Genomic DNA, 20,886 nt, shown 5'->3' with positions numbered 1-20,886 from the left:
TGCGAAGAAGCAGCCATGCTAACATGCGAAGAAGCAGCCATGCTAACACGTGAAGAAGCAGCCATGCTAACATGTGAAATAGCAGCCATGCTAACACGCAAGGAAGCAGCCATGCTAACACACGAAGAAGCAGCCATGCTAACATGCAGGGAAGCAGCCATGCTAACATGCGGCATCTCAAAATGACAGGAGACAGTCAGCTAAAAGAGTCAACCAAGCATTGGTTAGCATGGCTAATCTGAGTTAATAAACTCAATGACCAAACATCTGAGTTTATTGACTCAGATTAGCCATGCTAACCAACGCTTGGTCATTGAGTTTATTAACTCAGATTAGCCATGCTAACCAATGCTTGGTCATTGAGTTTATTAACTCAGATTAGCCATGCTAACCAATGCTTGGTCATTGAGTTTATTAACTCAGATTAGCCATGCTAACCATTGCTTGGTCATTGAGTTTATTGACTCAGATTAGTATGGCTAATCGGAGTTAATATACTCAATGACCAAGCATTGGCATCATGGCCAAATACAGTCAATACCCAAACAATTATACGAGGATGTAAAAAAACATGAGAACCTCCATGTTCACTTCTGAGATTCTGATCATGTGTCAACACAAACAAGGCGTCGTATGAAAGCATAGACGCTGGTTACAAATACGTCACTGCATCCTTTATCGACATCGTCCAATGGCCTACTGACATACTTACATATTCTATTCTATTCTATTCTATTCTATTCTATTCTATTCTATTCTATTCTAGTAATTTAGTAGACGCTTTATCCAAAGCGACTTACATAGAAGTGAGAACAACACAAGCATGAAATAAAACAGTAGAGGACATCGTAGGAAGGTGCTGGTGGATTGTCCAGTTGGATGCAGGCTCTCACATGAAGTGCTACAGGCTTTTTTTGTTGTCGTTTGTTTTTCACCCTTCCCATTATATCACCAATGTTTAAGTACAAAGAATTAATACCATAATGTTTTTGCAAAGAACTGGGTTAAGTTCTCCAAGTTCTCTTTCCTGCATTACATCTTTAAAAAATACCCTGAAACCTCCTCTGTTAGCACCGTTCCTGATCAGTCATTACTGTATTCAACCCAACGGTTACTGTACTCACCCTTATGATGACTGTACTCATTCCTGGATAAATTCGGCTGCTCTATTCTGGTTGTCACTGAAAGCAGGTTGCAGTATTTACTCTTTTAGTGTCTTTAATGCCTCACATCATTAAAAATGTTGTGTAACTGTCAGCTGTTTTGGTCCAGCTGCCTTTTTAAAGAATAAACCAGCTTTTTTCTCTTACCTCTTATTGGTGCAATTTCACTACGAACCACTTTTTTATTTTGTTTATTTTTAGCTAATAAATTCATTCTATTCATTAATTTTTTTTTACAGTTTTTATAAGTTTATTTCATGCGATTCATTTTATTTTCTTGCAATATTTTTCAATTTTTATTTGTTTGTTTGTTTGTAATATTAATCAATTTATTTAATATTATTAATGTGTTCATTTTTACTTGTTATTGTTAATTTATCTATTGTTATTCCAGTTCTTTTAAAAAATTTTTTTTTATAGTTTTTCTTATTTTTTACAGTATTAAATGAGTTTTTATATAACTGGAGGTGTACTGGATGTGGATGAACTGTTGTTCTTCTCATCAGGCTTAAAATTCATAGACAGTATATAAAAAGATGGGCGGAGCCTCCGTGACATCATCCGTAGGTTTCTGAAGAGCTGAATTGAAGCTTGGTGGGCGGTTCCTACCATCGCCATCTTGGCAGGGGCATGCGTGTCGTCTCGCCCAGAAAATACAAATATGGGCAAAGAGGTGGCGCTGAGAGGGGGGCTGTGAGGGTCATGATGGATGATTGACATCGAGCGAAACGAGCAAAACGGGCGAGTTAGAAAAAAATTAATTCCCCCCACAGTTGTCATGAAGGTAAACATGATCTATTAAATAAAAAATTGATTTTTGAATCAGGCTGTAAACATGTTTATTTCTGCTGTGAAGTTGGCCTTTTTAACATGGGAGTCTATGGGGATTTGCTCTGTTTGGCATTCCCCTAGTGGATGAAGGGGGAACTGCAGTTTTATGCAGGCTTCACTTTTAATTGCCGAAGGCTCTGTCTATCTTTCATATACAGTCTATGTTAAAATGTGAATATGTATATTAGTATAAAGTATAAAAAGCTGATGTCTGCATGTGAGCTGTGGTTCTCATGTCCGCCTTCATTGTTCCTCCCAGCAGGCAGATGTCGGTGACGGCTGCCTGCAGCCAACAGACCTGAAGGTGAAGTTAGAGTGCAAAACAGAACCATGTTCGCCTCAGCCCAGCTCTGCTGAGGACCAGACCGAACCTGTGGACCTGTCGCTCAACAAGCCCCGCTTGGCCACCACGACAAGCGAGGTGCTCAACACGGCACCCAGCGGCGCTGTGACCCAGCCCAGCCTTTCCGCCACGCCCGTCCCCTCCACGGTACAATCCATAGGCTCCATGGTAACCTCCATCTCCTTTCTGTTTCTATAATAAAACATCAGAGCATGTCACTTTTTACTGCAGTCAGGCATGTCCTCCTCTGTACTCCTCCAGGTCCTCTCTCCGGGCTCCATCTTGGCCACGCAAGGTGCCGGCGGCCAACAGATTCTTCACGTTATCCACACAATCCCCTCCGTCAGCATGCCCAGCAAGGTGGGCCAGCTGCAGACCATCCCTGTGGTGGTGCAGTCGCTGCCTGTCGTCTACACCACCATGCCTACTGACGGCGTTGCCACGGCAGCCATCACGGTGCCTCTCATAGGCAGCGACGGGCGCTCAGAAGGATCTGGTGAGTGGTGCAATGCGAGCCTCCAACGCAGAACGAACATTCAGCCTCAGAAGGTTTTACTTTGGCTTTTTCTTTCATTCAACATGATTTAAATGGACATGTTTTGATTCTACGTGTCCACATCGCCATGGCAACACCGTCTGACCTGTTGAGAAGCTATTTTACTGAGCAAACGGCGGCATTTTGTCTGTGTGGGCTGGGATGACCCTCTTCATCCGTCAGAAACGCACCGTGCTCCGGAGGAAGACGCTCTGCTGTATCTGCACCTGACACCGTCCGATCAGAGGAACGATGCTCTGACCTGACGAGTGTCGGCGGTCCGATCACAGCAGTGTTTCTGTCCTGACAGCACAGTGTCAATGATCAGAAGTTTTCCTCCAACGTCCCCAAAGCGGGACTGCTGCGGGCATTTCTGCGTGAGCCAGTGGGTGAAGTTGACCGCACTTTTTTACTGTAATGATGCCAGACGTCTTTCCACTGCCATGACTGCCTTGTATTCACGTTCCTCCCTTCAGTCACGTCTTGTTTCTTTGTTTTTTGTTTTTTTTTGTACCCCTTATCAACGGCTATGCAGATGACAGATAGTTTGATCCACCGTCCCCATCAGCTTTATCAGCTTGTTAACACAAATATGTAACCAGCCAATCACATGGCAGCAGCTCAACCCATGTAGACATGATGAAGAGGACGCTCTGAAGTTTAGGCTGAGCATCAGAAGGAGGGAGAAAAGAGATTTAAGTGGCTTTCTGAGCACAGTGTAGCATCTTCTGATGGAAACTTCCAGCAGGATGATGCACCATGTCACAAAGATCACATCATCTCCACCATGACGATGAGTTCACTGTCCTCCAACGGCCTCCACAGTCACCAGATCTCAGTCCAGCAGAGCAGCTTTGGGACGTGGTGGAACGGGAGATTCTCATCATGATGTGCAGAAACTGTGTGATGCTTCATGTCAACATGGAGGAAAATTTCCAACACCTTGTTGAGTCTTATCATACGAACCATTTATGTAGTTCTGAAGGAAAAGGGGTTCAACCAGTACTGGAAAGTGGACTTTACTGGTGTTTGTAAGAGCTACATAGGTTGTTTAATCTCTCACTTTCTCAGCTTGTTCTGAAACAACATTAACTTTTAAAAGCAGGGCGAAACTGAAAGCCATCCTCCATCCCCCCGTCTGTCATGATGCTTACCTGCGTGAACTGTGTGGGAAGGAGCTTAAGCCACAATCAAACAGCCTTTCATAACATCAGGTCGTGTTGAGACAGGACGCTGGGACAGTAGCAGCCACATTTTTAACCTCAGCAAACTCATGTCAATAACCAGGAATTCCACTAAGATGTTAAAAAGTCAGATTTTTCTTTTGTCAGTGTCTCTTTCCTCCTCCGTTCTGCCACTCGTCTGTCTTTGGGGGATTAGCGTCCGTCCCCTGGGAGCCGGCGTGCCCTTGCAGTCGGTGGGATGTCAGCTTGCCGTCCCAGTTCAATGAGAAAACTTCTTGGAAGAAATTGGAAGATGTGTTTGACAAACAGCCGTAAAGTCCTGGGTTCAGACAGTTTGGTCGGCTTTGGTTTCTGATTCAGACCTGCGAGGCCTCGACTCAGGAATGTAGGCGACGGAGGGAGTCACTGAGGGCGGAGGATGCTCTCAGACGTTCAGCGTGTGTCAGACGTTCCCGTATCACAGCGTTGTTAGACGTAGACTTTTCTGCTTTTTATCTGAAAGGACATCTTTGACTTTCCATCAGTTTAAAACAGGACTTTTATGAAGGGTTAGAAGAGGACCGTATTAGTAGAAATGACCGAAGGAAGTTGACAACCAGAGAGTGTGTGTTTGCAGTCGTTCCTGACGTTCAGAACTCATGCAGGTTCAAAGTGTTTCATCTTCTTCTCTCAAGTCTCTGCTTTAAACCCATGTTAAGTAAATATGCTGAAAATGTACTTTGCACTCAGTACAGGACAGGCAGCTGCTCCCGCCACAACGTGCTGCGTAATTAGTAGCTAGACTCTTTTTGTTGTGATGAAATTTTGTTCTAATAATTAAACAAAGGAACTACTGTAGGGAGGGGAATAAATAAATACTGCCTGTAGCATGAAACAGCAGCACGGCAGCACCTGGGTACAACTGGACCAGTTCTCACTCTCAGATCTAAGTTCTGGAAACATCGACGGAATGACAATAGAATAGACTAGACTAGAATAGACTACAATACACTACAATAGACTAGAATAGACTAAAATAGAATAGATGTTGATATCGTTTTTCCAATATCTCAAATTACATGAACATGAAGCCATTGATTATTGCGACATGATCGGATCAAATCTTCTCATTGATTAATAATTCATATTGAGTTCATCAGGACCAGAACCAGGAAGGAAAACCTCCATCAGGACCAGAACCAGGAAGGAAAACCTCCATCAGGACCAGAACCAGGGAGGAAAACCTCCATCAGGACCAGAACCAGGAAGGAAAACCTCCATCAGGACCAGAACCAGGAAGGAAAACCTCCATCAGGACCAGAACCAGGGAGGAAAACCTCCATCAGGACCAGAACCAGGAAGGAAAACCTCCATCAGGACCAGAACCAGGAAGGAAAACCTCCATCAGGACCAGAACCAGGAAGGAAAACCTCCATCAGGACCAGAACCAGGAAGGTAAACCTCCATCAGGACCAGAACCAGGAAGGAAAACCTCCATCAGGACCAGAACCAGGGAGGAAAACCTCCATCAGGACCAGAACCAGGAAGGAAAACCTCCATCAGGACCAGAACCAGGAAGGAAAACCTCCATCAGGACCAGAACCAGGAAGGAAAACCTCCATCAGGACCAGAACCAGGGAGGAAAACCTCCATCAGGACCAGAACCAGGAAGGAAAACCTCCATCAGGACCAGAACCAGGAAGGAAAACCTCCATCAGGACCAGAACCAGGAAGGAAAACCTCCATCAGGACCAGAACCAGGAAGGTAAACCTCCATCAGGACCAGAACCAGGAAGGAAAACCTCCATCAGGACCAGAACCAGGGAGGAAAACCTCCATCAGGACCAGAACCAGGAAGGAAAACCTCCATCAGGACCAGAACCAGGAAGGAAAACCTCCATCAGGACCAGAACCAGGAAGGAAAACCTCCATCAGGACCAGAACCAGGGAGGAAAACCTCCATCAGGACCAGAACCAGGAAGGAAAACCTCCATCAGGACCAGAACCAGGAAGGAAAACCTCCATCAGGACCAGAACCAGGAAGGAAAACATTTGAGATCAACTGAGAAAAACGAAGAGAGAAGAAAGGATTTGTCCTGTAGAAACTTTTCACCATGTTTAGAGTTAAATTTTCCCACATCGTCTGTTTAGCAGCTTATTAGCTCAGATTAGCAGTTAGCAGCTAGCGCTAAGCGTGAGGACGCAGCCATGTTTGGACCAGATGTTCTGGACAGCAGGATGTTTCACTACGTTTGAAAATCCAATGTTGAACTGGGAAGTGCAGACAAGAGTCATCATTATGGCATTCAGAGTTATTACAGTTATTACAACAATCTCCTGATTCTGATGGTCGAAACGAACCAGGTCTGAATGCTGTAGCGAAGAAAATGTGAAACAGCGGAGATGTGAAACCAGGAGATGGTTTGTTCACCCTTATTTACCTGAGACCCGCCGCAGCAGGAGGGGTGGCTGGGCCGGTGCAGAGAAAGGGGAGTGTGGCTGGGTGGAGGATGAGGAGGTAGGCAGGGAGGATGAGGAGGAGAGGGTGTGGGGGTCGAGGAGAGACAAGATGGGCTGTTCTGCCTTTGAAAGAGGAAAGCTGCGGTGGCGGAGGAGTGGAGGGGGTGACTTAATTGTCTCCAGAGACAAAGAGCACCACTTCTTTTGGTGTGGGACCCTCCCCACGTATACATATACTCCACCCAAATTCCTAGCATCAGCTCTCCAAGCACCCCACCCCTCCCGCCCTCTTCAGGCTGGCTGGACTTTGAACAGTGTGGCTTCCACATTCCTGCAGATAGAGGATGGTGGAGGGGGGAGACACAACTCTTTTCTCTTCTAACGACTAATCTCTCAGATTGATGTGTAAATTCTTTACCGATGTTCGGTGGAGCCTGAGCCGGTGGCGTACAGAGATTTCCTCACAAATCCACACTGAGTTAAAATATTTCTCCTGCTGGTTTGTTCAGGAAAGCGATCCAGCGCACAGCTGGGAACTGTTTGCAGTATCTACTGTAGTGTGACCTCCTTTTACAGTTTCCCGTAACTTCTGATGAGTACTGCGTACTGCTCTGTACATCCTGGTTTTCTACTAGATAAACATCCAAACACCGACTTTTAATTCTGCTTGTTGCAGCCCAACGCTGAGCTGCAAGACGAGCTCTGTGGAGCTGAATACAGTTTTCTGTATTCATTTCTATCAGCAGACTCTGATCTTCTGGTGAAGATCAGACAAAAAGCTGTCCTCCCTCCCCGCATCGTCAGAGCCGGACGTGGAAGAAGGCTTTGCTGTTACTCTGTGCTATCAGGACAAATGAAAACGTGTGAGAGCTTCAAGTTGTCTGATTGCCCTCCAGAGGTTTTGGTTTCACGTCTAATTAGCATCGAGTTGAGAGGATTTTTCATGAACATCTGTTCACATCGCTGTCCTCCAGCTTCAGCTTTGTAAAGATGTTTAACAGACTTTGAAACAAAGTAAAACTTTATGAAATCCTTAAATCTTGACATCACTATTCTCCAACTGACTCCTGCTGTTTGTTTCTGTTTCTTCCCATCCTTATCCCACTCCATCTTCCACCATCCACCTTCAACCTTCTCAATATTTCCCCTCCTGTCACCCGTCCCTCCCTCCAGTTCGTATTAAGCCAGGTTCAACGTCTCCAGTGGAGTACCAGAGCGACAGTGATGCCGAGAGCGTTACAGATTCTGGAACGCCCTCCCAAAGCCTCGATGCAGGGTGAGTCCCTGTCACACACTTCACATTTTACCCGTTAAAACCTGAACCAAGGAACTTTGGATCTTTTTCATCTGAAATGTTTTACTTTGACAAAATGTACAACAAGCCCTGCGATTGACTGGCGAGCTGTCCAGGATGTACCCTGCCTTTCTGCCGGGATAAGCTCCAGCTTCCCCACAACCCTGAGTTGGATATAGCTGTTAGGAGAATGAATGAATGAAAATGTACAACAAAAACATAACAAACAAATATAAACATGTGAGAATTATTCCTGTGGAAAAGGGTATCCAGCAGACTCGTGTCTTCTGCCTCCTGAAAGTTTGCAGAAAGTGGATGTAATAAAAAGGATTAACCAGTTTCTTCTGCAAGAATTCATTTGGGCGTCAAGTGATGCATCTTCCTGTAGGAAGCGTTAAAAACATGCAGGAAAGTTTTACAGACACTTTCAGGCAGCGTTGAATGAACTTGTCATGCTTGTTTACCGGCTGTAAATCTGAAACTGATCATAAACGAGTTGCAGACAAAAAGAGGAAAAGAGTTTTAACTCTAACTCTGAGAGAGTTGTGCTCCATCCCAGCCTGCAGGAAACAGACCCTCAACGCTCTGTGTTGAATACAAACGTGTTTTCTGACACCTTTTATGTCGGTAATTCAGTCTGTTTTTCAGACGGCTTGCTGATGTGTAGCCAGATGTAGCAGGTGGAGCATTTCCACAACAAACTGTGGGGGCAGCGTTGCGCTGTGTAGCTCACATGTGACCAGTGAAAGGAACAAAGAAGAAGCTGCAACGTAACTGATGGCTGCACAGACCACTGTCTTCTACTGCGTTGCTTCTTTCTGACAATATGCATCATCTCCTCCACCTCCTCCATGTTTACTGTTGTCTGCAGGAACTCTACAACCAACCAGGGTAAAGAACGCGTTGGAGTAAAAGTTACATCCAGGCTTTTTGTTTGCCAACATTAGACTCTATTTAAGTTTGTAAAGAGAGCAGACATGAGGCTTTGAGCTATGCCGGCTTTGTCCCCAGAGACATGCTCGTAGCCCCTCAGACTAGCTAGTGGCGAGCCTAAGGACCCTCTGACATGTTGTCAGGCAGAGCAAGGCAGTGATCCACCGACCTTTCGGCGGGTTTGGCATCTGTAACCTGCAGATCGACTTGTAGCCAGCTGACTCGGTAAATGTTCACATGGTTGCTTGTGTTCCACGTTTACATTACTGGATCAATCCACTGGGAGGCGCGTTGGAGAACTCATAGCGGACAGAGCTGCTGAATTTGTGAGGAATAAACAAAACAACATGGAGATATTTGTCGCTGTGACGATGAGTGTCCTAAAGACGTAGGTTATTTCAGACTTTCTCAATCAGCTTGTCTTCATATTTTCTGTCCTTTTTAATCCTGGGAACGTTGGGGCCTTTGCATCTACATCTTACAGACAGTGAAGCTAACACATAAATAACCCTCCAAGATGGAAAGTATGTCGGCAGCTATGATGAACACGGGAATGTGTAGTTCAAAGCCTTACACTTCCGGTTTTAACATCTTTGTGGAGAAAAATAGGTTTGAAACAAGCTGATTTTTTCCTTTCCTTTTTTTAAAAAAAGAAAACTTTAAACTGATTCATTAATTTATTTCCTTAACCACTTAGTCTACTTAAGGGTCGTGGGGAAGCTGGAGCCTATCCCAGCGGTCATTGGCCGAGAGGCGGGGACACCTGGACAGGTCACCAGTCCATCGCAGACACATGAAACTGTTAAAAGAAAACATAATATTACATTATATTCTGAAGTATCTTACTCATTCGAAGTTTATTTGCTGTAATTTGTGGCTAAACTACAATGCTAAATTCTGATTGCTAAGATTAACCTTTAAAGCTCCGCTGCATCGCTGGCGCCCCGAGCGCCGACTCATGACGGCATCAGGACCAGTAGAGTGTTACTCCGTTGGGTAAATGGTGATGGATATCTTAACTGTTAGATCGGGGGCTTCAAGTCCTGTCCTGGAGATCTGCAACATTTAGATACATCCCTTCTTCACACACCTGATCACACAGCTAAATTCCCTCCTGCCATGTGGTTCAGCTCTGCAGAAGCCCTAACCCTAGCCGTAACGAGTCCCTCATTCACCCCCGGTCTGTTGGAGAAGAGCTGCATCTACAGGTTGGAGGATAGTCGATCTCTAACCCAAGTAAACACAACCACTGACTGACTGTGTTAGTTTCACCCCATCCTGCAACAAACAAAACAAAACCCGTAAATCCGACGTGGAGCGCTGTAAAGTCAAGTCCCAACCGTTACCTGGGTTTACCGAACCGGCTCCGGTGCAGTCAAGGTCAGCAGACGGGTTAGCAAGCCTCCCTTCCAGAGACCTGGCTCAGTTCTTCACTGTAAATCAGCTTCAGTTCAGCTGCTGACGGGACATAAATACCAACATCCATGCCTGATGTCAGCTGACTGCGGAAGGCCGGCAGGAGACAGACTCATACGCAAAGCGCTTTATGGGAAATTTGGTCTTAGTGTGGGTCACCTCCCTCGCTTGCAGGCTCCTGACTAATTACATTACTGCAGTGCTGCCATGACTGGATGCTTATATAACCTTATATAACCCTCTAACAGCAGAACTCACTGGAGACGCCCAGGCTGCACACAGGGAGACAAGTGTGCAGAGACTCAGTATGCACTTTGCATAGGAGGACGTTTGCTTTTCTAAGATACAAAGTTTGGACATTTATGGACAGTTGCTTCGCGTGTGCGTGTCCTCCGTGTGTGAGGAGGTGTTCAGGCTGTTTGTTAGTAAATCAGGTCAGAGTGCCGGCCACACCCAGTGGGCGCGGCCGTCTTACTTAACAGAAGGAAGGGCGTAGCTTTTTCATGCTTGGCTTAGTGCTCTAATCTACTGCTGTAGCGTGTTTCAGAGAGAATTTAATAAAAGCAAAATGATTCAGAGTATTTCTGTATGTTTAAAGGTTATGTGTATGATTTTATATGTGTGTGTGTGAGACGGCTTGACTGCATCTGTGTGTTGCTTTGTGAGGCTTTCCCAGAACTGGGGTGTAAACAAGGTTACGTAATGCTGTCACACCTCTTTGTAACAGGACTTGGGAGATCAGCATGCTTTTTATTTTTTCGAGCTAACTTTATTTAAACTGTTTTTATCACATGAACGTCAGTCAAGCAGAACGAGACAGTCCAGGGTTTGAAGAGTCACTAAAGAGGCAGAAAGAGTCGAAACGTTCAGTTTGTCTGATCTGTGAGGGAAGAAGGGAATAATGAGCGTGGAGGGGTGAGACTGACAGAGGGGGGAGAAGTGGGAGCCTTGTTTCTGGCACACAAGGGACTGACGCCCCCTGGTGGATGTATATGTACTTGCAGCTCACCTGAACCTGATGAGACAAAAAAAGTAAACATGTTAAAGTTTCTGATGATGCTGTTTTATTTTCTAAAATGAATTTTTTTTTTTAAAGTGTTAAACCAGATTGAAAATAAGAAACTCCCAAAAATGTACATAAAAATAGAATAGTAACAATAAATAATCTCATTAATCTCATAAATCGGTTCATTTCAGCTTTGTCTGAATAGCAATAGTTTCACAATAAAGTCATCTCAAGACACTGCAGACATGATTAAATCAAGATAATTTCTTGTTATTTAGTTAAAACAATCATGTTATTTCAATTTATAACTGTTCATGCAAGCTAAAGAGAATAATCTGGCTAAAAAAAACTCCATAAACCCTGAATGAGCTCCCAGCAGCGTGGAAACATCATATCCGATGATGAAACTGAAACATTTTATCATTTCATGGAAAATATGAGCTGATTGTGAATCTGATGGAAGAAACACATCTGTAATAAGTGGAACTGGAGCAACAATAAGTCTGTTGTGAACATTAAAAGGGTCCGAGCCAACAGCTCGGTCACATGACTGGGTATAATGGGAGTTTTTCACCGTGGCAGAGTCTCAGATGGACAAAAGTTCACCAGTATGAGAGTAAGTCTAAAGAAACAGAAAAAGGTTGCTCAGCATCATTTCCTACAAACTTTGAAGATCGCACCTTCTAAAGTGTGTCATGTCATCACTAGGAGGAGTCTGAATAACAGCATCATGGAAACGCTCTCCCAGTTATTTCCTTGTCTGTTCTGCTGAACTTCTTAACTCCGGGGTTTACGTCGCTTTGACCTGCCTGTCAGATGTCTCACATTAAGCTCAGATTGCCTGTTTTAGTCATGCACACACACCAGCTTCGCTTTGAGCTTTAAAAACAGCTTGAAATGTTTCAATCCACCAGCGAATGCTGATGAATGTACCTGTTGATCATCTGTGTGTCTTTATAGTAATAAAACGGGACAAAACACCAAAGCAGATTGTTTTCTGTTGTCGTGTAGCCATGACTCATCTTTTCTTCATTTGTGCCCTCAGATCCGTCATGGATCTGGAGCCCGTCGATCCTGATTCACTGGATCTGAAGAGGCGGCGGATTCACATGTGTGATTATGAAGGCTGTAAAAAAGTTTACACCAAGAGCTCTCACCTCAAAGCCCACAGGAGGATACACACAGGTGAGACCAGAGTTTAACAAGTAACCTCCTAATCTGTAGTCAAACCCCAAAAATGCGCTCAAACGAGCTGTTTTTCACACAGCTACAGATATATTAGTCATAATAGTCCTCAGTTTGTTCAAAGTTTAGACCAAAACAAGTCAAATTAGCAGATTTTGGTTAGTTAACCACTGTTTCCTCTGCCTCCTCTCCAAATGGACATACCCAAAATAAATAAAGTTTATCTTGTATTTATAATGTTTCCACAGAAAGCAGGAACATGCGAGGTGACTACAGACGTGTCAGAATCCAGATATGTGTTACAGTATCAGAGTAAATTTCCCTGGAACGCAGGAGAACATGTAAAAGGTTTTCTCCTAAAGGAAAACCAGATTTTGTTTTCAGTGAAAACCAGGCGAGATCAGCTCAGTTCATCCAGGAAGGAGTTAAATCCTCTCTGATGAGGATCTTTGCTATGCTAGAAGGTACAATGTACACCTGAGCAGTTGTACAGGTGTTTAATGGAGGTACGTCACTATAAAACCTCCTTCGTCTCCATGAAGGTTCTGCTAGAAACCAGCAGGACGTTCATGATTCATGTCAAACAAAGACAGAGTCACAGGAGACACGTTAGAGGAGTTTATAGAGCTGGAATAAAACTTTTCACCACAAAAACATCCACAGTAAGACATGATGCGTGTTTCAGGCTGCGAGTTTCTGTCCCACAGAGACGAGACGGACGTCTTCCAGAGTTTCTGTCCCACTGAGACGAGACAGACGTCTTCCAGAGTTTCTGTCCCACAGAGACAAGACAGACGTCTTCCAGAGTTTCTGTCCCACAGAGACGAGACGGACGTCTTCCAGAGTTTCTGTCCCACTGAGACAGACGTCTTCCAGAGTTTCTGTCCCACTGAGACGAGACAGACGTCTTCCAGAGTTTCTGTCCCACAGAGACGAGACAGACGTCTTCCAGAGTTTCTGTCCCACAGAGACGAGACGGACGTCTTCCAGAGTTTCTGTCCCACTGAGACGAGACAGACGTCTTCCAGAGTTTCTGTCCCACTGAGACGAGACAGACGTCTTCCAGAGTTTCTGTCCCACTGAGACGAGACAGACGTCTTCCAGAGTTTCTGTCCCACAGCGACGAGACAGACGTCTTCCAGAGTTTCTGTCCCACCGAGACGAGACAGACGTCTTCCAGAGTTTCTGTCCCACAGAGACGAGAGAGACGTCTTCCAGAGTTTCTGTCCCACAGAGACGAGACAGACGTCTTCCAGAGTTTCTGTCCCACTGAGATGAGACAGACGTCTTCCAGAGTTTCTGTCCCACAGAGACGAGACAGACGTCTTCCAGAGTTTCTGTCCCACTGAGACGAGACAGACGTCTTCCAGAGTTTCTGTCCCACTGAGACGAGACAGACGTCTTCCAGAGTTTCTGTCCCACAGAGACGAGACAGACGTCTTCCAGAGTTTCTGTCCCACAGAGACGAGAGAGACGTCTTCCAGAGTTTCTGTCCCACAGAGACGAGACAGACGTCTTCCAGAGTTTCTGTCCCACTGAGATGAGACAGACGTCTTCCAGAGTTTCTGTCCCACTGAGACGAGACAGACGTCTTCCAGAGTTTCTGTCCCACAGAGACGAGACAGACGTCTTCCAGAGTTTCTGTCCCACTGAGACGAGACAGACGTCTTCCAGAGTTTCTGTCCCACAGAGACGAGACAGACGTCTTCCAGAGTTTCTGTCCCACAGAGACAGACGTCTTCCAGAGTTTCTGTCCCACTGAGACGAGACAGACGTCTTCCAGAGTTTCTGTCCCACAGAGACGAGACAGACGTCTTCCAGAGTTTCTGTCCCACAGAGAGGAGACAGACGTCTTCCAGAGTTTCTGTCCCACTGAGACGAGACAGACGTCTTCCAGAGTTTCTGTCCCACAGAGACGAGACGGACGTCTTCCAGAGTTTCTGTCCCACAGCGACGAGACAGACGTCTTCCAGAGTTTCTGTCCCACAGAGACGAGACAGACGTCTTCCAGAGTTTCTGTCCCACTGAGACAGACGTCTTCCAGAGTTTCTGTCCCACAGAGACGAGACAGACGTCTCTGTCACCAGCAGAGTCTCTGCTTCCTGACGACGCCTCAGGTTCGCTTGTCGTGGAGAAATTAGGTGAAGCTTGAGAGGAGACAGGGATCATCTTTCTCTTACATTCTCATATGATCATGTGTTGAACTGCGTGTTGTTATGACTCCACTGCTTGTTAAAATCTTTTAGGCGAGTTTCTCTCCATCGTTCAGCTACATGCTACATGCCACATGCCACATGCTACATGTTAGCATTGCTGCTTCCTAGCGTGTGCAAACATCTGTACTGTATCTGACGCTGCCTCTGCACAGGGAGCTTGAGTCAAGACGAGGTCAAAGCTCTCAGCTTCAGCTCAGATATGTGACATTATTCCCTCAATGACTCCTTTATCAGTAATGTTTAACAACGATGCTTGTGTCCTTCCAGGAGAGAAGCCCTACCACTGTACCTGGGAGGGCTGCACCTGGCGCTTCGCACGCTCCGACGAGCTCACCCGACACTTCCGCAAGCACACAGGAATCAAACCTTTCCGCTGCACTGAGTGCGACCGCTCCTTCTCCCGGTCTGACCATCTTTCTCTGCACCGCCGTCGCCACGTGATGATGTGAAATCCCCTTCAAGCCAACCTCTCCAACTTCTCAGAGTCCCTCTCAGCACATCTTGTACCGGCGCCCTTCGCCTCCTGCTTCCCTCCTCACTCCTGCAGGATTCCAAACCCCAATCGGCAGATGAAGAAAGGACACGTCTTCCTTCTCTCCATCTTCAAATTACATGACGATTGGGAATGCGTGCATTTGTGCGCATGCATGGTGGAAATAACGCTCATCACCGTCCACCCTGAACCGGTCCTTTCTCAACTCCTCCTCTAAAAGAGAAGGATGGACTCAGACATCCAGCAGCAGGGACGTTCATCCATCCATCATTCCATCACATCCATCCATCCATCCATCCAAGGGACAGGAGGAAGAGGAAGGGACAAGGAGAATGACAAGTGTACCATTTTTAAAGTCTTGATCTTAAATCAGACGTCACTTCAGCTGCTCTTTTCTTTCTTTAAGTTGAATTCTGTACATAATCATAGCTGAGAAGAAGTTATGCCACCACTTAAACGTAACTTCTTAAAGGAAGCAAACGTGACTCCCAAGGAGAACATAAACAGCCCTTTTCTAGCCACAAAGACATTTCCAGGAACCTAGAAACCTTCTCAGGAACTTACACTGGTCTCTAACCTAGTAAAGATCTGTGACGTATTGACAAATGATCTGATGGAAAAGCAGTGAATAAGAGCATCAAAGTCCCAGTAAGCGGGCTACAGAAGTGTCAGCACCAGAACTGGGCGACTTCACATCGTCCACTCATTTCTTACATCCACAAGGAGGGTCAAAGGTCACATATATCAGTGTTTATATGAAGTTCTTAGAACTTCTGCATCCTTAAATAGGAGACTAATTCATGGAAACAGTTGATAAAATCAAAAACAAATATCCTTAAACTCTTGTATTCTTCCTATAAATGATTATCAGAGGGACGGTTTGATCCGTTTTAGGAACGGTGACACAAACCGTCACAAGGACGTAGAACTTGTAGTTCCTGGAGTTTTTTTCTTTGGCTCCTGGTACTTACTAAAAAGGGTCTGAAAGAAAAACATCACACATATAAAGTGTTTACTAGACTGTGCATATCAGTGTGACTCTGTATGTGTGCTTGCATGCAGTGGATTTATGAGCAGCAGCTGAAGTGACGTCGAACATGAAGCTCCTTCCCACTCTGGTACACAGAGCCACAAGACTGTGAACTTTCTAAAAGACTTCTTTCTTTTCCGCGTATCAGTCACGTTGTGTTTTATCCCCGCACTCAAACCTTTTAGATTCTTCTGCGATAACAGTATTTGCTTTGTATGCGTTGTTGGTGTTTTACAAAAACATAAAAGAAAAAAAGGCCTTCAGTTGAATTTGAGTTTTTTTTTTGCTGGATTTGCCGCTCTAAACGGAACGGCATCTTTTTAGAAAAAAGAAGATTTGAACCTTTTTTTTTGTTTGTTTTAAGGCTGTGAAAACGACAAAAGCGACACAAATAGTCAGACAAGTAAAACTCTTGCAGGGAACACGGGAAGCTTTTCCGAGTGTGTGTTTCATATTGTGTGTGTGTGTGTGTGTGTGTGAGAGAGTTTTGAGACAAACACATAATCAGAATAGAAGATGAGTGTGTGTTCCGGGCACTTGTTCTTTTACCTCCTGCCCGTTGAGCCTTAATAACTGAAGTCAATCCGTAAGGGCGAAACCAGAACCGCTGAGAGACGACGGCAGCTGGAACGCTGTCCATCACTGTCCCTAAAAGTTCTTTCATAAAGACAAGATTTACCTTTAAATCTTTGACTCAAGCCATCGCTGCTTCGGTTACGCAGATGCAGGCTGTAAAGTGTCTTCATGTTAAAAACCAAACATCCATCTGGCTTTCGAACCTCGTCCGCCTCCTTGGATCAGCTGGACGGTGGCTGACGCTCGTCTTTCTGGGGTTCTGGGAGAAACCAGGCACTGTGTCGGGCTGTCAGGGTCCATCATGTCTGGGGTTAAACCATGGGGAATCTAAGTGCTCTCCTCACTAGCGTTTCCACCACAAAGTGGGGGTCAATTCTCTTTCTAACTAACTTCCATGGATTACTAACAGAGATTCTCGTTTTGTTGTTTTAAGTTTGTAAACCTTCGAACATCTAACCCAGACTGACGTTTAATCAGCACATTTTCAGGCTTTCATACATTTCGGAGCAGAATTGACCCCCCAGACCCTGCTCTCTAAACCACAGTGTCCAGTGAGCTGTTTTTCAGCTCCTGATTATGCAACAAAACACAGACCTCGCTCCAAGCGCTGTTCTGAACTCAGTAGTAGATCACTAGCTGGTAGTTGGAGTCAGAAAAGTAGTCACAAGAACCTAAACAAGGGATGTCAGGATGTGCAGAGGCCATGTTGTTGATCACAAAGTGAAGCTGCAGCTTGATCAAAGGGAAGGACTTTTACTGAGGAAAATAGTTGGTTGGTGATCAGAGGAAGATGCTTTTATCATCCTGATCGTCCCTCTGCAAACTAAAAGTGGCGTTCTGCTGCAGAACCATTCAGAGTTGTCATTTCAAAAAGTTAGAAAGGGAGAGCAAGGTGTGGATGACTGAAAAGGCCTCCTGTGAGCTGAAGAGGGCAGGTTGTTGTTTAGTCTGCACAAGGCAAAAAAAAACAAAAAACAACACAACACAAAGATCCATCCAAGCAGAGTCACTGAAATGAGTTTTACATTTTAACCATTTTGTTTTTCTTTTATTATTTTTAAATACCAGGTCAGTTGTGTTCTTAGAAAAGCATGTGGACAGGTGTAAGTGTAAAGTTTTACCATCAATCCTGAGTAAATCAGTCACTTGTTTGAAGGGATTTTGTTCTTTCCTGCAGTGCAGAGCAATGCAATGTCCCCATTTCTCTTAACATCTCCCCTCTGCTTCAATTTAAAAAAAAAAAAAGTTACTAAGCACATCTTTCTAGAAGAGTATATGCATATGATTGCAATTTTCTTTCTTTTGTAAACTGTTGATAAAGACATTTAGGACAAATAATTAAGAGATCCATGTAAATAAATGTATATAATCAGAAAGTGCAGAGTAAATGTAACGGGTGAACTTCTATTTTTAACACTGACTAGATAATGTGAAAATCTTTTTTCTTCTTCTTCCTCTGTTGGTTTGATGAAATGTGCTTCATCGTGTATTTTTTTCCAAATCGAATCCATTTGTTTTGTAGTTTATTTCAAAAACAACAACAAAAAAAAATGGTCCCACTTGTGTTGTGCACACTTGTGTTGCATGGAGAATAGCCTTCTTGTTTTCTTATAGTGACGTTGGTGAGCATGTCGGTGTGTGTGAGACAGTGGGAGGAAGGGGTCTCTGAACACTGAGGACCTGAGGGAGAAAAAAAAAACCCACTTTCACTACGAAATTTTAACTGAAGTTGATAAATAGGAGTTTTGTTTATAATGACAGAGCATAATATTTCATCACTGGATCTGATTAAATATACATATAAGAAAAAAGAAATCTTCATCATTGTGTGTAGCTGATTTGGGTCAGTTAAGCCTGAAGTGGGGTCACTCAACCTAAAATGGCTGAAATTAGCCACCATAATGCTAGCATCAAGGTGGCTAATATGTAATACTAAAGCAATTTCAAACAAAAGAAGACAAATATATTTTTCTTATAAAATAAATTCTTCCCACAAAGAGTCATGAGAGGGTCATTACCCAGCTCAGCTGTAAATTCCTGTACCACTATACTACTTTTAGAAAACAACAACAACACAACTGAACATCCGCTAACTAAAAGAGGCTAGCCCAAAGGTTCACCAAATTAAGTTCAAGCTAATGACAAGAAAAGACAAAATGCTGGCCACTTATTTGAAAAAAGCAACACAAATTTAGCTAAAACTAACTAAACAACAGCTTGTGAGGAGATTTTAGTCATGAGCTTCACAGATTTACTTTTAAACTAATGTCAAGCTCTGTATGCTGTCAGTATAAAAATACTAAGCACTTCATTGAAAAACATCTACACAAATTTTACTAAAGCTAATTGAACATTAGTTGGCTAAGGAAATGTAGCTTTGCACGTCACAGATTTACTGATATTCCAACTGGAACTGATGAGAAAACTGTAAAAGATTACAATGGTTAAAAGTACTAAATGTTGCAATTTCATAAATTAGGCTAAAAATTGTACAATTACTTGACTTTCCTCTTTCTGATGCAGTTTTGATTTGTTAGCATGGCATCTAATTCTGTCTATACAGATCTACAGGATGAACAAGATTAAAAATTGGAGCGTTACGTTATGGATACGTGCGATATGTTAAACAAATTAAACTGAATTAACCCACAGCGCGTCATGTAAAAGCTAGCTAGCTCCAGATTTGCTACAACAATAGTTTAACGTTTGTACTTTAGATTCCCAACTTATCCATGGCCGAGGAAATTTAGCACTAGATGCTACATGGTTAGGACTGGAACTAATGAACATGGTGTGGTCTAGTTGTGCATCTATACGTTAACTGCATGCATGTTTGTTTTACAGTTTGTGAATTGCTGTTCATAAGCCTGATGTTGCCATCTCACAGTTTAGTGGCAATGCCGTGCTTTTAGACAAGTGGATAGTTTCCCTGTCTTCTTCTAAGCTGCATCTTTCTTTGTTTTTACCCAAATTCTTGTTTCTGCCTCAAAGAACACTTGAGATAAAGAAGTGTTTGTGATGCTAACAGCAGTGAAATGACCTGGAACAAAATGCCTGTCCAGGCAGGTATTTTATATCTCTCCAAACAATCCTGAAGTCATTGAGGACAGTTTTGAAAGCTTTAGTTTCCATATTAATTAGGATGTAGCTCTAAATTACCTTCCCAGATTTATTTTCAAGACATTTAGAGCCATAAAATGTGATTCGATACACTCCAAATGTATATTGTGACTGAAAAGAAATTTCATAAGGTTGTATAAAAGAAGCTGTAATGACAGTTTGTTACCAGAGGAATGTGACATAAGTGGTGAACTGACCCTTAAAAATGTTTGTATTATGGATATCAACCCCCTCCTTTTTTAAAAACTTTTATTTAATTTGGAATAAAAAAGTTAGCCCATCACTTTACAAGCACACTGATAGCTCTGGGGAACATGCTACATGCTAGCAGTTCTGTTAAATTTACACATTAAGACCCATAAACCCACTGAGGACAGAAAGCCGTGGAGTCAAACCCCAGACAGAGATTTTTTCTGGAATTATCGCTGAAAGACTGATTCACACGTTCATGTTCTTTTCCTTCTTCCGGTAGTTTTTATTACTGCAGCTGGTCTCAGCTTGGTTTCTTCAGTATTCCTCTTCAGTTTCTCTTCCTGTCTAACAGAAGGAATGTTCATCTCTAAAATAGTCAGAGTTTTATTTCTGCTGAGTTCATGTCTGAGGATGACGTCGTTGATTGCGTCCGTCCATGTTGAGAGTGCCTCAACTCACCACCAATTGCTTCTGCAAATCCAAAACTCTTAAGTATTTTCTAATGAATGCAGTAACTTATGGGCCAGTACTATATATACAGTGCAATGCAGTTATCGTAACAATACATTTAGTTTTTTTCTGTTTTCTTTTTTTGTTTTGTTTTGTATTTGTACAGAACAAAAGTGTAAAGATCAGTGAGGAAAACGTGAGCTTTTTGATACTGTGATTCATGGTGTTTAAAAGTTGGTTTCTCCCTGTACAGTTGTGATTTATTTCCCCCCCTCCCCTCCTTCTTTTATAGAATAAAAAATGTTTTTGGTGCAAGTCAGTGTCTGCTGTCTGTGTTGTTTCTGTTCTGCTGATATATGGGTCAAATACCTGTAGCCTTGCCGAACGTTACAGTATACTGGTAGTATACTGGTCCTTTTTAATGGTTTATTGTGTTCTAAACATTAAATTCTCATCTGGATTACTGCATATGTTGCTGCA

General features: G+C 43.6%; 1 protein-coding gene across 2 annotated transcripts in view; it reads left to right on the top strand.

The window, feature by feature from the left end:
• The window catches only part of klf8 (Kruppel like factor 8), a 102,263-nt gene extending 81,618 nt beyond the window's left edge, over positions 1-20,645 (top strand). The window contains exons 3-7 of one of the 2 annotated variants that reach the window (XM_079247574.1): positions 2,257-2,505; positions 2,599-2,833; positions 7,669-7,771; positions 12,190-12,329; positions 14,813-20,645. In XM_079247574.1, the coding sequence (XP_079103700.1) occupies positions 2,257-2,505; positions 2,599-2,833; positions 7,669-7,771; positions 12,190-12,329; positions 14,813-14,994 (909 nt within the window). In that variant the 3' untranslated portion in view covers positions 14,995-20,645. Of the gene's footprint in view, positions 1-2,253; positions 2,506-2,598; positions 2,834-7,668; positions 7,772-12,189; positions 12,330-14,812 lie in introns of both variants that reach the window. The other variant, XM_079247573.1, reaches the window with a different exon arrangement.
• The last annotated feature ends 241 nt before the right edge of the window (positions 20,646-20,886 follow it).

Source organism: Telmatherina bonti, assembly GCF_933228915.1.
Source record: "Telmatherina bonti genome assembly, chromosome: 10".
Taxonomy (NCBI): domain Eukaryota; kingdom Metazoa; phylum Chordata; class Actinopteri; order Atheriniformes; family Telmatherinidae; genus Telmatherina; species Telmatherina bonti.
Note: the sequence above shows the minus strand (reverse complement) of the source record. Positions and strands in the feature narration are given on the sequence as shown.